Here is a 17,052-nt window from a genome sequence, read left to right on the forward strand (position 1 = left end):
GCACCAATTCCTACCAGCCCAGCACCCATGACCAACAGTCACATCGAGGCACCTGCAGTGGCTGGAAGAAGGGGCCTCTCCGGTGAGGCTACCTGGCCCGAATGAGAAGCACAAACAACCTTCACACAGGTTTCCCAGCAGCCTTCCAGCAGCATGAGCGCTTGCCCTCCATCCGCTTCGACTGAAATCAAACTGACAAGCTAAAGACAACTGCAGTCTTATTTGTGGTTTTGCTTTGTAAATCTTATTTTTCAGGGCTTGTATACCAGAACCATGTTGTCATGTCTGGGTTGCTCACAATGAAGACAAGAGCTGAAATCTGTGCAGAGGAACTGTTTCTAGCTTCATGTTTGGGTACTGTCAATTTTTTTTTTTTTTTTTTTTTTTTTTTTCCAGAGGAGAGAGTTCAAATGCAGACTTTCTGAAAGTGTCCGTTTAAGAGTAACTTCACATGCTACTTGGAAATTAGGCACTTATATCCAAAAGAAAATCTTTCAGAGAAGGCTTTCCACTAAGAAATATGTTAAGCATGATGTTCCCTTTCCCTTCAGAATAGATTAATTGTACAGAAAGAAAATCAGCCATACTCAAATGCACTGCTCGTTATAGCCTATGAATTTCCACTGTGCCTTAAAAACAAGTAACAAACATAAAATGCACTTCCTACAGTGCTCATTGCTGGATATAATTCATGCTAATTACAGGGTTACATTAACATCTCTGAGAAAGCATGAATAATATAAAAGTTGGGAAACACATTTTGCTAAATATTAGCTCACATGTAGACATTTTTAGATAAAGGAAGTAACGGTTTGATATCTAGTCCCTGATATATTAACTTTAAATATCCAGCCCTGTTTTAGTATTATGTAAGTGCTGACATTGTACTAAAGCAAAATCATATAATGAAATTGGAAAACCACCTCAGGGAATGCATATCATGAAAATATATACACATACATATAAAATAAAAGATCTAATATAAATGTACATAAAGATGTATCTATTATCTAAAGTAAAAGAAGAAACTATATCTAAAAACACATATTTAAAAAAAAAATTAAGAACAGCAACTTTGGCAGAAATGGTTAGACAAGCAGTCATAACTGCTTAAAATTTCAACTTTAGTTTAAATTCCTTTCATTAAATATTTTTTTTCCCTGCTCAGCTGGGATGATAGTTATTATTGATTCTTATCCCAAGCCTCTGTTCAGGGATGTACTCTTGAAATCTCCCTCTTTCTGAATATGCACATTCCCCATACATGAATCATCTCACAGCAGGACAAACATAATCCTTATTCTTCTGCCTGAAAGCGCAGTGCAAACCCAGTACATTCAGGGGACACAATGGAAGAGAAGCCGCCACCAATATCAGCACACAATATACTGTTTATCTTCTTCCATACATTTCCTTGCTTTAGGCAACCCACTGACATGCCAAAATATGGCTTTTTAATGTAATATAATAGGACAACAATTTACTTGTGTAAATGCATTTTATGAATAGTAATAGCATTATTTTAGGTCAGATAACACTCGGGCTTGCTCTAGGAGCCCGCGAAAGGGGCTCTGAGCGCCCACATTTTCCCCGGCCCCCTGGAGCTCCGTGCCGTGAGAGCCACTTCCCTGCTACAAAGAGGAAAAAAAAAAAGGCAAACCGTGAGTTTTCCATCCCCCACAGCGGCGGCGGGCAGGGCGCCTGGGGAAAGCAAACAAGCACACTTCCACGGGAGACTCTGCCACCAGAGGGCATTCAAAACCCTCTGGGCCCACGCCATCAGGACCCACCTCCCCAGCCCATGCCACCCGTGTCCCCTCCGGCCGCGGCTGTGGGTGGCACGGGAGCCCAGCACACCCGCCTGATGCCTTCCTGGCACTCCTGGCACCCCCAAAAAGCTCACGGTTGACAAGCCAGAAGGAAGATGAGATTGCCAGGTCCCAAGCTTATGAGAGGGCAAAGGTCCGCTCCCTTGACTACAGCTTGTCCACCTTGATGCCTTTTTATAGCAGAGTTTTCTTGGGGAAACCAGCTGGAGCATCCAAAATAGCACTAGGGAGTGAATGAGCTTCCTCCCCACCCCAGGCAATCAGAGATCCAGTGCTCAAGCTCATTCTTCTTTTGCTTAGAAGTATACATGTACCCCGGGCTGCGTGGGGGAAACCGTCATCCTCCCTTCTAGTCCCACACCGATTCTTTGTGGATGATCATTTCACTTCTTTCCACAAATAATAATAATAACAATGTGCCACAGGAGACAAGAGGGCAGCTTTGGTGGGACAGTGCTCTTGGTACTGTGGGTTTAAGTCTGTGCAGCCAGGGACATAGGCTTATCATAAGGGGCTGTATCACAGCAGAAAGACAGAGGCTGTTAGTTGTATACACCCTCCCTTAGTCCCCTGTGTGCCGTAAGTACAACTGCTGCATTCTCCAACAAGGTGCTCAGGTCACCTCTGAGTCCCGGAGCCCAAGTGCCCCCGATGACAGACCACAGAGCATCCAGGTATCTGCCAGTGGTACCATCAAGCCGCTCGGTTGTGATCGAGCCCTGGGCTATGAGCTGCTTGGCACATGAGAGTCAACAGGATTCAGAAATTAGGAGACTGCTGTTGCAAACATACGTTAAAAAAAATCACTTTCATCATCAAATAAACTGATAAAACCTTACTGAAAGAATAAAGAAGTTTCTTTCTTACATGTATCAAAACTTTCATAAATAAATTATTGCCATTTTCTCTTCTGATCAGATATGCAGAAAAGTATGTGTGGCTCTTCGTACTACAAATATGGATTTTTACGTTAGCATCGCCATTGCTTACTACCACATAAACTAGGCCAATAGCAGCTCTGCAGAGATTCTGCCATTAGAATTTGTATTGTGACATCAAGTCAGATTTGTTGCTTACCACCCCTTTGCTCTGCACAGGTGCCTCCCAACAACATCTCCTCTTCTGTATCTAGATGGAGCAGCTGAAGATACTACCTACCCGCCAGCTCCTTTTTGCTGCCGGATAGTTCTGCTGGTGTAGTAGAAATTGTACACAGACACAAAATTTACTCTAGTGAAAGCCTACCCAAATTAATTTAATCCATCCTCATTAGCTTATTGCACTGGAGCCAAAGCAGAGGCCCTAGAATGACAAACACTGAATGGTGCAACACTGGTCATTGAAATACAACACTGATAGATGACAAAAGGCTCCTCTTGCTTTAAGAACATAAGAAAAAAGCCAAGGAAGAAAAAAAAAAAAAAAAAAAAAAAAAAAAAAACAAAAACACCTTGAGCAAAATGTAAGACACCTGCTATGTCCTAGGAAAGTAACCCCCCTACCTCCCCAGCTTTCTGCAGCACTTACTCCAGGGTGAGAGACCGAGGGCTGGGAACTGCCCGGAAACTCAAACTTCTTATAAAAGGCCGAGATTTTTGATTTGAGGGAGAGGCAGAAGGGCAGAGAAAAGAAGTTGCCCACTTCAGCTCTGGTGTCCCTGCCCGAGGGCTCTCAAGCCACCACACTCTCACCTCTGGGACTAAAACCCCCCGGGACCGCGGCCGGCACTGCTGACCACAGGGCACCGGTCTGTGGTTTGGGATGGTGTCCTCACAGCTAAGCCGGGGTGCGACTGCCACGGACCAAGGCTTTCATACGTAGTGACGATGACTGGCAAAGCTTATTGTTAAAGACACTCAATCTAATAAAATTCTGCTCTAAGGTTTGAAACTAGCCTAGCTTCTTCCAAGCACTCCCATCATGGAAATGTCAGTTCCCAATTTAAATGATAAAAAAATATATGAAAACTTGGATTTGAAAGTATAAAACATTTCTGTCTGTCACAGGACAGGCTTCAGTGTGTTAGTACTCTCTTTCCCAGTTTCAGCAACTCACATATAGCTTCCTTTGTGGAGTCCTGCAAGGCTTGCAGGCACTTTGTTTCCATGTTAGTGCATGATGTGAGATATATTAGAATTACCACTTTCTTCTCTGTTAGCCTCAGCAGTAGGACTATCAGAACCTTCGGGAAAATTTGTTTTCTGGTAAGAGGACCACATGGAAAAAGGTTCAAAGCTGAGCAAAACACGTAAGGGGAACGTGATTTTGCGGTAAGGACAGCAAATTCTTGTTGCATTAATGATGCCTCAATCATGAGGACAGGGAGAACAGACACTGGCAAGGCAGACACTCACAGGTGTAAAATGCAGCATGACCCAGTGTTAATGCAGAGGACAGTAATTCCATTATTATTTTTTTTTTCAGCCAACGCTGTCATGGCTTATGTGATACTTGTAATTAATGCCACTTACTTTGTAACTGGAGAATTACCTATAAAGAACACAGTACATACAGTGCATTATAAACATTTCTGCGTATTCAGCATCAGGTCAGGCTCCTGTTCATATCTAGCTGCTTCCTGAACATTAACGCAGCCTGCATTATATTATATAAGCAAGCAATTAAAAAAAATTGAGATTCTTAACATACCACATTTTTCTGTAAACAACGAAAGTCATATGAATACAAATGAACTGAAACAAACCACACAAAAGTCACAGCTACATCATGTTAACAGTTATCTTAAAATCCAGTGAGCTGGGCCTTGGGTATGCGGATTTCAAGAAGTAACCTTTGAACAGGGCATCAAATTGCAGTGAAAGACGCTGGTGTTTCCTTTTAAATAATCATTTCCCTCTTTCCCTTCCACACGTTACTGAAGTTGAGATTAAAGTAAGCTCTTCTACTTCATTTGTATTTGATCCATCTATATTTTTTAAGTAACACAGGAGACCTGGAGCTTGCAAAGATAACTGCAGTGCCAGTGACCCATCTGCATGGCCACTGAAGGTGGCCAAAGGCAATTTGCCAGTGAATGTTTCACAGGATACCTTAGAGGAGAGACTCAGAATTACTTCAGAGTCATATAAAGTAACCACATACATTTTTGCAAGCTCATAGTTGAAGAAAACACCAGCATTATCAACTACCATCTCCTTTATGTATTAAAAGTGGTAACTGCTGCCAGTGTGCTTTGTCCCAACACTGACTGGAGCAGGATGCCCTGGGAACACACTCTGGATACCTATGGAAGGTTCATACACGTGGTTGACAATGGGATGCACGTACAATACAATGCAAGCCGTGCATCCTATTCAGACTAACAGGTTTCTGAGCAGGATAGGAGGCTAGAGGTGGCTGCAAGTATCAGCGTCAAAAGGTGAGGTGCCTGGAAGCCTTACAGCACCTTCAACTTTACATGGCAGCTGAGGATCACCATTTTTTGATGTAGAGACAATTTGGGTACATGCATCTTTTTCACAGGATCACAGAAAAGCTGAATCTGAAAAGCACCTCTGGAATTTCCCTGGTCCAACCCCCTGCTCCGAGCAGGGCACTCGAGTGCCTTGAGCCCTTTTAGCGCTACTGCTGAAAGCAGCTGTCCACCTTTTTCTTGTACTTTGATCCTTGCTTCTACTTTCACACTGCCTCCTACCTCTGCTGTCAGCACAAATATTGGTGCAGCCACCTGCTGAACTGAAGCGATGAACATACCTGAGTTAAAACTACACTACACCATATACAGCTAATTTTAAACTGTATCGTGCCTCTGATGTGGCTCATGGCAGCTGACAAGAGAGGAGATAGCCCAAGGCCAGGAAGGAAAAGCCAAGAGCCAGACAGGCTGGGCCAATTCTTTCTATAGCATGCTGAATTCTGTCTTTCAAAACGCATGTTCCAGAGTCACAGTTTGAGGTTTATTAGTGGTATGCAAATACATATAATGATATAAATTCAGGCATGGATACAGCTGTAGCGATGTGAAATTGCCTTGCGCTGGCATAGATTTTGCTGTTTCTGAGCCTGCTGCATATTGCGTGTAGGGCAGAGTTTAAATCCCACTCAGCCCCTGGACCATGAGAAAGCTCCTCCGGTGAGCTACCTGGCTCGCCCTACACCCCAGACAGCGTGCGAGACGCCACCGAGGCAGTCCAAACCCACATAACCAACCTCGGTAACAGCTTGCAACATACAATTTCCAAAGCCTACATCAAATCTAAAGCTCTACGTGACTGCAAGGCTTGGTAACCACGAAGATGATGCCGGTAAGTGTGAGAATGCATGAGCACAGTGCTACTCTTCAGACATCTGTAATTACAATGGCTTTTGGAGAAATTAAACTGAAGCGGTCTGAACTAAATGGAGTAAAGTATCAGCTCAATCTAACAATAGAACAACATATTAGGCAGGGGTGGTGGGAAGGCACTGCAAGTTAGTTTATCTGTTTTGTGGCAAAGATGCAGCCTACTGAGGATAGGCAACATTTAGGCTTTGTCTGACGCTCCAGGCCCAGGCCAGTCAGCTTGCCTATAAAACATCAGATGAGATATTTTGGGGTGTGGACAAGAGCACAGTTACCAAACAAGCACCTGCTTGAACTTTCCTGTGAAAAGTAAAACCTGGCAAGAAGTTAAGGTATGTGAAACACACTACTACTTCTCATTTAATAGTGTTGGCACAAGAGCCAGGGTGTTTTCCACCCACTGACTATGCATGACCAAGCTATTCGGCGTATTAGATGCAAAGGATAAACAGTTGAAAAATTCATCTATAACCAAATGAAAATGCCTTCTGACATCTACAATCAGTCCTAAACAGCCACCTGCTCACAATAATCTATACAGGCATGACCTCCAGGCTTTGTTATTGTATCTTCCAAGCCTGAGAAAGGTGGCAGAAAGCAGACAGAGTCAGACTCGATCTTCAGACTTTCTGTGTGTCCTCAGACAAGCTTTCAAACCTGTACCCTGCTTATGCCACAGCATCATAAAGTTAACGCTTTCTTGCTGACCTTACTGGAGTAGGCTTCTGGGCTAAACAGCCAACACACAATACCTTTCAAAAGACTCAGTATTGGTATCTGGCCATCTGGTTAGAACATGTAGATCAGCCAAGCAACTCATTAGACAGATGACAAAGTACTTGTGCAGTTACTAGTTGAAAAAAAACTAAATTCAAATTTCTTTGCAAAATAGACACACATTTAACTTAAATGACAGCATTTGTTACATACAACTATTTTACTTAAATACATATTAAAAGATAATTTGGGTAGGAAATTGAGTACAAAAGATAGTTTATTTCATTTATTCCTTCAAGAACATACTTTGATGCATCAGGTTTTCCAGATTTTTCTGCAAAAAATAGTTCTTTTTCAAAAGTCAGTTTTTAAACAAAGCTATATAAGCTTGCACAATAATTCCTACTTTTCTCCTCCCTTCCTAAAACACCAGCAATTATGCACTTAGATGATGGTGATCATTTGGGGGGGGGAGAGGGGCGGGGAGGTGGGTTGGCAGGGAAAGACACTCTTCTTTTATGGAGCACACTTCTTCAGCAAAAAAGGTAAGTTATATCTATAAATCACTACCTTATGAAACATACACTAAAGAGGCAGTTGCTGCTTCTTGACCAGGCAACTTTTGTACTGATCCTAATGGAATTTTACCCTGATTAATTACTTGCCAGATTCATTCACAGACAAGTTTAGGCAGCATGGAGCCAAAGGAAAGAATGAGGAATGTAATGTTTTGGCATAAAAACAAGTGCTTCTTAAAGGTAAAGTATCTTTTCTGTAATTATAATACTGAACTTAAACTATATTTGGAATGATTTTTTTTTTAAATTGGCTATTTAAACCTGTGAAATTTAGAAACCCTCCTCTCCATGTTTCCCATTAAGATATTACTATTTTCTTAGATGTTTTTACTTGTTTTTTGATATGCAGTGAAAAAAAACAGTTATATGAATCCTTTGGTGAAAAGTGTTTGAGTTTATTCTAGAATTATCTGCACTCCTCTGAAAAACAGAAGCAAAAATAATTTCATAAGTAACATTTTTTCAGCATTATAACCAGCAATTTCACCAATGGATTATATGGTTGCCTACAGACCACAGCATAACAGATATCACTGGATTAAGGTTTAAATTAGTATCTACATATTTACAACAGTAAAAAACCAGCATGTGCACATACACCCGGTATTTCTCAAGAGCACAGAAGGATGTAGTCAATCAAAGACAGGTTTAAGTTTGCATATGCTTGCTGTTACTTCCTAAATGCTGAGGTGTCCTTCAGTGTGCTCTGATTTACATGGACTGTGACAGATAACAAGTTACCAAAAATGCCGAAGTACCAGCAGGGTACCAGGCTCTGAAAATGAATTACTAAGCTCCCATCCACGGGAACAGTCTACAATGGTCCCATCCTTACATATTTTCATCATTAAAACAATACCCAAAGTCTCCACGCCGCAGGAGGCAACAAGGGCCCCATAACTAGCCTGGCTGAAAGAGCGCGCTCTTCTTCCCCCTGGTCCCCCGCAGGGCAAACTGGGGCGCAGGAGGAACGAGGCAGTGCACTGACATGAATTACCACAACACCTGTGTTAACAGATTATGCTGAAGCATGCATTAACTGTAACGTTCAAGTACGTTTTATTAAGTGTTACAAAATACACACAATCTTATAATACAGCGCATTTCACACACAGGTTGTAAGACCTCATTGGTATCACTACAGCACTGAACAGATGATACACTTCCTATCAAATCAGCAGACCAGAAAGCTAGGAAAACCCAGAACTACTCTGTTTCAGATTACAATCTCTTTCAGTGCCCCACTGCTTAAGGCTATATTTCTACCACCTGAGTTGATTTTGTTAATGTCACAATTTTTTGAATCTTGGGGGGGGGGAGCGGGGCAGAGAGAGGAGTGGTTGTACACATTTTTCAAAATATGGAACTAGCAAGAAAAATGTTGGTAGTCACTTTGTAAACGTTGCATTAAAAATACATAAAAGAAAAACTGGTACTTACAAAACCGAATACAGCCTACTTAATAATCTTGAATCTAAAGTGAGATCAAGTAAAAACCAGCACTTCATTTCATAATGTACTTCAGTTTCACCATACTTGAAAGTCATGCAAAAATGATGCCTGTTTCTTCATGTTTATACCACTGTTATGTCACCAATCTTGTGTGCGATGTCATACTATAAAAAGAAAGAATATCATTAATCTATATTAACAAGAGGCTAGATATTGTAATATGCAGTAATTAAATGCACAATTCCAATCATCCCCCAGATTATTGTCATTCAGATTAGGGTTTATACCAGTGTTTTGCAGAAAACCAGTGTAGCAAATTGACTCCATTTATCAGTGGACTTTAAATGACTGTAAGCTTAACTTAATAGCAAGTTTTCAATACCTTCACTTAGGTTATTTGAAAATCCTCGTGGATTTCCCAGCACATACATACTGACATCAATTTTTAAAGGATCTGTCAATGTCTGCTTAGATGTCTCTTTCCTCAGTTTTTAACGAGTAACTTGAATTATCAAAGAACCACAAATTTTTGTTGTTTGCTGCTATAAACACTCAGTTTTCTCAAAGAATCCAGTGACTCATCCCAATCTGCATACTTGGTTGTTTCAGTTTCCTCAGAAGTTAGCTCTAGTTTCTTGACTACTGTTACTGACTTTTTCTGGGGATACTTTTTTGCACAAAGATCATAAAAAATAATTCTTTATTCCAGTTACAGTTTTTTTATCAGCTCTGTATTCTTTGACTTAATATTCCAAGACTGATATTGCAAGAAAAATTATAACTAAGCACTTTTGCTGCCACTCTATACTGCAAAACTGCCTTTTCTATATGTTGCCTATACTCAAACCCTGCTGGCAATCACCAGTATTAATTTTCCAAACACGATATTCTAACAGAAAACAACTCTAATTAATAAACCACAAATATATATGGATATATTGCATTTACTGGAACCATATAATTTTCTTACTCCACCTTTTCAGCTTATTACAGGGTTTTGTATTATTATACCTGTCCTCATGGATTTTTAAAACATGCCTCAATGCCACAACAGTTTCTCCGTAAAACCAGTAATTTAAAGAACTGACTCAGGCTACCTCTCTAACATCTCACTTTCTTCCCTGCAAACTGTCACACTGCAATTAGAATTACACATCAAATAAACTTCCAGTCACGCACGGCAGTAAACACAAGGTGAGTACCTTCACTAAACCTTGCTTGGAAGCATAACTCAAATCAGTACCAAGTATTGCTCGGCACTGAATGACCACATTTGCCTTCTTTCTATTTAAAGCTATTATCTAGCATAAGAATCTGTTTCACAACTTCATTCTGGCTATTGTTAACATTCCTTATAAGTATGTAAAGAGGCAAATTAATTGGGACTGAACACTGAGGCAAGAAGTGTCCTTTCTGTTTGTATTCCTGTTTTTGCACCACAGCTAACACAACACTCCTATTTCCCAACTCTTGCATTAACAGCTTTGAACAGATAACTAGTTAATAATTAGCAAACACATGCCTTCTGAGTGAAGATTAAGCTGCTCCCCACACAGTTCATGCTATCCCACTTTACTGGAAAAGCCCAACGAAACAGAGCTCTAGCATGCCAGAGCGTCTATAAACCCAGCTGTTCCGAGGAATAAGGCAGGCGTGCGAGCAGGGGCTCTCCACCAAGCACGTCCTGTTTGCTCACTTTCATGAATGACTCGAGACAATTAACACACCCTGCTTATTAAGAAAAAAAGTCTGCTACATGACATGCAGAGATGAGCTGGGATGAGGTGAGAGCTTTTGATCCCCCAGTTGTTTGAAAAAAGTTTTTAAAAACCAGACGCTTAAATGAGCTAGAAGGGCAAAAGGGAACAAATACAACATAATCTGTTCTCCTTTGCCTGCACTGTCCTGATACTTTCACTTTTGATTTTTTTCTTATTTCCTTCTCATCTAAGTAATCCCCTACCAACAAAAAAAAAAAAAAAAAAAGGCAGTCTGGCAAGTGAACCCTAGCATGCAGCTAGATACAGAGGAAAAACAACAAAAAAAAAATCTACCCATCATTGTTGTAACATACAAACAAGATGTGGTAACTGTTTCGGATTTTGCAAGGAAAAATATCAATTAAGGAGAAACTGCTGTCTGCCCAGGTACTTGCAATTATAATCTTATTATGTTTAAACTGAAAAAACAGAGGCCGAACTAAAACAAAATATATGGTGTATTTAGCTTAAATTGCCTAATGCCTAAACCAGACACAAATGAGTGAAACTGGTTAGGAAAAAAAACTACAATAGAAAAGACCAGTAAAAGGAATGATGGTCTACAAAAGCAACATACTATACTTAAAGAGAAAAATTGTCTAAAAATCCATCCTGCTTCAGTGGTGAAATAAATCCAGAAATCAGAAATAAAAAGGTGGCATGTAATAAAAAGAAGGTCAGCCACCAATGTAAGTGGGAAGCTGTAGGCCAAGAAAAGTTGTATAAAAAGCCAAACACAGAGTAAATTGTTGCTGGCACGGCCAATACAATGACGACAAGAAGGAGCTTTACATCTCTCTATGAATCTCAGCCTGGCAGTGTAAGCATCCAGGCCAGATACCCCCAGTATCAGTAATGATGAAGAGAAGTACTCAGCATGTCCCGATTCGGTATTTGCAAAATAAATAGGATGGATGACGTTATCCTGAGAATGCTTTCCAACACACCAGTAGTAAGCAGCAGGGAAAAGGATGGTGAGGGAGTGTCAAGTGACCCAGCTGAGGGATGAAGGATGCCAGTCCAGGTGAATACTCTCTCCTACGTGCTGTGGAGTGGAAGGAGAGAAAAGCCGCCTCCTTCCAAGGTGATGCCAAGCAGGCATCCAAGCTAGGACGTCTGACAAAGCCTCCGGAGGAAACACGTTTCCCCTTGCATCGGCAATGAGCTTTGGGGAACCCTTCACCCACAGGAAGCTGCCTAATGAGATCTGCCCTACTACTACTTTTACTACAACTTGAAATACCCAGGTAGCGCTAGAAGTACTGAAAGAGCAACTATTGTCTGGACAGAATTAAGAAACAGCACAAGACAAGAGAGACAACCACAGATGTTCTAACAACCAAGGTACTATCTTTAAATACATATATTTGAAAATTGCTTGTGATTACGAAAGAAGTGAAAATAAGCACAAGAGGGACATCTGGTAAAGACCAAAAAGACTCATCAGGATAACTTTTAAAAAATAACAGTGCAATGGGAAATTCTAGTTCTAAAAATCTCTAAAAGTCAACAGAACTACCTCCATTCTAGCAGATGTGGAAGGCAAGGAATAAGATGTCAATGTCAAAAAAAAAAAAAAAAAAAAAAATCACATGGCTAAATCATGACAGAGCCAAAACACCAACCCTAATCCTCCACTTCGTTATTCAGATAGCCATGTTGACCATTAAGGATGTCCTAAGCTTCCTTCCATGTTCAGTAATTTCCCTTCCACGTTACAAACTGTAAAGCTGGCAGCAAGTTAACTAGTTAATAGGGTTGGCACAGATATGGGATCTTGTCAGAATAAAATTCTCATGTGCGATATAATGACCCAATTTTCACTGTCAGCTGGATACCCCACTCAAGAGTGCTGATTAAAATCCTAGCTTGCCCAGGTAACTCCAGGGGCAGGGAAATATGCTAATTCAGGCAACAAAAAGGACTATTGAGCATAAACACTCTAACACTCCTTCCAGCTCTTTCATCTAGGAATAAAGGATTTTAGCGGGTTGTCTGAGATTCCTGCCTGCTTTACCCAGTATATGCACTATTAAAAAAAAAAAAAAAAAAAAAATCACACTGATATACATATATCATATTTAAATAACACACCTAAAATACTTCAAGTAGTAACATAACCTTGATTTTAAAAGCATGTAATTGAAGTTTAGAATGTTGATGCCTTTCAAGTATGCAAGACTAGTGTGATCAGAACTGTATGTTATCTGTACAAGAATCACAATTTTCATTGTCTTGCTCCTAAAAGAAAACCAACAGATACAATAATGATGTGTCTGAGGAATTTTTTTTTCTTGAGCTGCAAATGAAGAAAACTTGTTGGCGACCTTCACGTCAGCCTGAGGAAAACAGACATTTTAATGACTAACTCTAAGCTCTGGTCCATACTAATCAATCAGGCTTCAGTTACACCTTTTTTTTTTTTTTTGTAAATTAAAGGGATTTAAAAGTATGTACTAGCATACCAATAGCATGTGCAAAGGTAATATAAATATAGCATTTCTCACAACAACTGTTAAAACCTATCAAAAATTAGTCATGTCTCAGCTGCACATTTCCTTTAATGACCTCTCAACAATTTACAACTTTTTGTCAAAGTTTATACAGGAAAAACATCTTTGTTGATGCAGATTACAATAACTCTTTTCTTACCTAAATTATTTTCCCAAGTAAAGAATAAGAAAATAACTTTGTGGCACCTATGAGGGTTATTTTGTTTTCTGTTGGAAAACACAATATTTCCTAGTAAGTCACTGCAATTTTCGCAGAGCTGGAGGGTCACGCTTGGCCACAGAGAGGAAGGGATGGAGAGTGCCTGAGCATCAGCTACAAGAGCGCATTCAGTATTCCCGAACACAAAATTTACTCCTTTGTTTCAATACAAAGCACTCCTATTTGGCCATGAAGTCATTTTTTCTGAGTGGGCTGAAGACAGTATGGGACAATTTTTTTTTTTTAAGTTCCATGTTTTAAACACATTGAGTTTTCTCATCTTAAACAGGGATAGAAGGTAATTAAATTAAATAGGTTACATAAAGAGGTCACCTAAGCCACAACCGAAGTCTGAAGCAAAAGAAAATACTGCAATTCCTAAGCAACTTCATATTGAATTAGAGAATACAAGGACAAAACCAGGTCAAGACCAAACAGTTCAGTTGAAGTTGTGTCCTTTTAGTAGGTTGTAATTTTTCTTGTGTACCAAGAAGAAACAGGGAATATATTAAAATAATTTCAAGCTTTATTTTGTTTCTTATAGCTCTTACAGCTGAGATGAACTGTTCCTGGTCTTGACAGTTACAGGATTTGAAGTGACATGGAAGGGCGTTTTATTTATCCAGATAAGTAGTTCAGTGCTAGCAGCCACAACATAAGCTTTTTGACATGTTCCACAAACCACCAGCTGTGCCCCAGAGTTGGCACCATCTTCAACAGTCACAAACAATTCAGTAGTTTTATGTATTACCACCGGTTGCCTTTATTTCTGCTCTAAGGGTATGTTTTCCTCCCACCTGAGCTATTCTACTGGTAAATGGAAATCCTAAGTAATAATTTTATCTTGATCTCCTACAGTTAAGGCATAGCACAAGTATTTTGGCTTCAGCAAATATTTACTTAGAAACACCATCCCTTCAGATGACTAGCGAGTCATCTGTGAGTTGATGCCGGTGGTGGTTGCAATCAGAGACCTTAAACACCAAGAATGGATGCTCTGCTGCACACTTTAACTTCTGTGAAATTTGACTAATCCCGACTGATGTTTCACAAGTGAAATACTACCAAGCGCTATGAAATAGGGAGAATCAGATTCCTGTATGGGATAACAGTTCCACTTACAAGTCACAGAGCAGGCCAAATCATAAGCTACAGAAAGTTGTTACTTCACTTGTACAGCAGTAACTGGCCACAAGAAGCAAGATCTCAAGTTTCTCCTTTATTCATACAGAACGTAATTTGCAAAATTGACATAATTGGAAGCTATTATACTAATGGTACTAAATTGCTTGTATAGCTCTTTACCATCTGATTTACTACTCTTGATACCACATTCTGAATGAGTTGCTACCTAACCTGAGTGACCACCGCACCCCAGGAGATGCTTGTGCCCAGAGCACCAAGAACCTATTTGCCCTGTCTGGGGTGTGCAAGAGACTCTAGTATACAGTTGCTTCTGACTGTTTCTTTATAGAGTATTGTTTGTAGTAATATAACCAAAAACATCACATGTAGAAATTATGCATGGTAGGAGGAGTACAAGACTGCAATTTAAGTAATAAAGATATGCTGTATAAGAATGAAGAATGGCTATATAAGCAACTCTAAATGCAAAAAGGTTCTGCAGACTGAAAACCACTAAATCAGATGCTGCTGGAAAGCAGAGTAGGGAAAGGCTTCAAGAAGTGTGACAGTTCATTTGCGCTACCAGAATTCAGATCCATCCTATAAAACTCAACACAAACTGATCAGACTTGCTGCTTTCCTCTCCCCAATTTGCAATTAGTAAAAATACTCCAGGAAGAGTCCAATGCCCTTCACGTGCAGCACTCAACTTTCATCCTGCCTGCCTGCAGCTCACAAAACCACAGCATCCAGCCTGGAGAAGTGGGACAACTGTCATTGCATCACATAGCTTTCTGCGCTTCCCAGCGGACATAGAGCCCCCAGAGGTTTTTTCCCTGAAGAAAAAATTAGATTACTGAAGGCAAAATGATGTGCTTTCAGATGTTAACGTCTCTTCTAATATTGCCATGTTTTAAAATTGTTACATAATCAAGTTGTGTAACCAACATGTTCAATTTCTTTATAAAGCTACTCCCCTCCCGCCATCTAGCAATCCTGGCACCATACAAGGCTCCTTTATGAGTTGCACAACTTTCTGAATGTTTCCTGAATAACACAGTAGAACTGTCCTTCATCTGTTTTGGGGTTTTTGGGGTTTTGGGGTTTTTTTTTTTTTTTGGATAGCATTGACCAAAGGTGACTGTGTTAATCCACTAAAAATGACAACCCAGCTAGCAAGCTGCTGCCACTAAATGCTATTGACTTTGCATATTCAAAGCGACCTGGTCAATACTCAGCAGCTGAAAGCTGAACTCTTCAAAATTCCAACTCAGAGGGCAAAATTGACACTAACTTACAACTTTGTGAAAATCAAAGGATTCGTCAAGGATCCCTATTCCAGAGACTTGACTTTGAAGGGAAGTCAGAAGCAGGGACAATCCTCTTGGTCCTTTTTCTGCCAGAGTGTTTATTTTATAAAATAAAAGGTTCATATTCTTCTCCTGAGAACTGAGCCTGTACCGTTCTGCAAAAAGCCTAAAGCAAGTTAAAAAAATCAACAGAATCATTGTAACATTATTTTTACATTAAGATGCAAGTCTTCACGTGAGCAATCATCTACAGTCATCCCACAAGTAAAAGGTAGAGTAAGCTGAGGCTTGGAAAAGCAGGCAACATTCATAGCATCTCTCACTACACTCTTGCTTTTGCCCCTTTCTTTACAAGCTCTTTCGGTTTTGTTCTATGGTTTTTATACACAAGAAAGCAAGGCTAGAGTCACTATCATTAACTAGTTTTTAAAAGAGCCTGGCAATTAATTGCCTATCAGCATTATCACAGAGTTTGAAAGAACCCAAGCTTCTCCCATTGGAGAAGTAAATTTGAAATAATAATCTCAAAGGACACAGTCAAAGATGTTCAGAGGAAAATATCAGGAAGACAGACCTTTTAAGAAACTTTATCCAAGGCATTGTCTGACACATACATAAGGACCGCAAAAGTTTTATAGAACTACCGCATGATGATTGCCCTCTGTTCCTTCAGGACACTCTCAGGAAAGCACTAGCTGCTTTGTTGGAATTTCCACAGACAAGCTGGAGGTACTCAGCTTCTCTGATTCAGAATCATCTCATCTCCAAATAAAAGACCTGGGGCAGCCAAGGCATGCAAGTGCCATCTGTGACAAAGCTGCCACCTTAGGAAAGGACAGAAGTCTTGAACTTGTCTTGACGTTAACATTAAAAGGGTGTAGAAAGGTTTCTTAGAGCTCTACAAATCGAGACAAACCCAAACATTCATTTTTATTAGGTTTCCTTTTGTATTTAATTTGAAATAGGAAAAAAAAATCCTAAAGGTTTTTCCAGCACTACTCCATTTAACTTCATATGCCTCTGCACGCATGTATCAAACAGGTTTTTTTTATACATACCCACAAAGTGGTGACTGAAACATCTAGCATGACACAGGTACACATTAACATATGAAGATAGGCATATATTATAACATATAAATACATGCATACAACATGAACAAATGTAAGCTAATTAGGCGTCCAATTATATAAATATAATGCATGCCATTAATGCAGCACCCATGCCAGACTTTGTTTCATAAAACTAAATATGTGCCCAAAACAA

At 40.0% G+C, this 17,052-nt stretch overlaps 1 protein-coding gene across 1 annotated transcript in view; it reads right to left on the reverse strand.

The window, feature by feature from the left end:
- Positions 1–8,462: 8,462 nt before the first annotated feature.
- CXADR (CXADR Ig-like cell adhesion molecule) overlaps positions 8,463–17,052 on the reverse strand; it is a 37,508-nt gene continuing 28,918 nt past the window's right edge. Inside the window, exon 8 of the mRNA XM_042788849.1 lies at positions 8,463–9,043. Within this exon, the coding sequence (XP_042644783.1) occupies positions 9,002–9,043 (42 nt within the window). The 3' untranslated portion in view covers positions 8,463–9,001. The remainder of the gene's footprint in view (positions 9,044–17,052) is intronic.

Source organism: Tyto alba, unplaced genomic scaffold (assembly GCF_018691265.1).
Source record: "Tyto alba isolate M040663 unplaced genomic scaffold, T.alba_DEE_v4.0 Super-Scaffold_14, whole genome shotgun sequence".
NCBI lineage: Eukaryota > Metazoa > Chordata > Aves > Strigiformes > Tytonidae > Tyto > Tyto alba.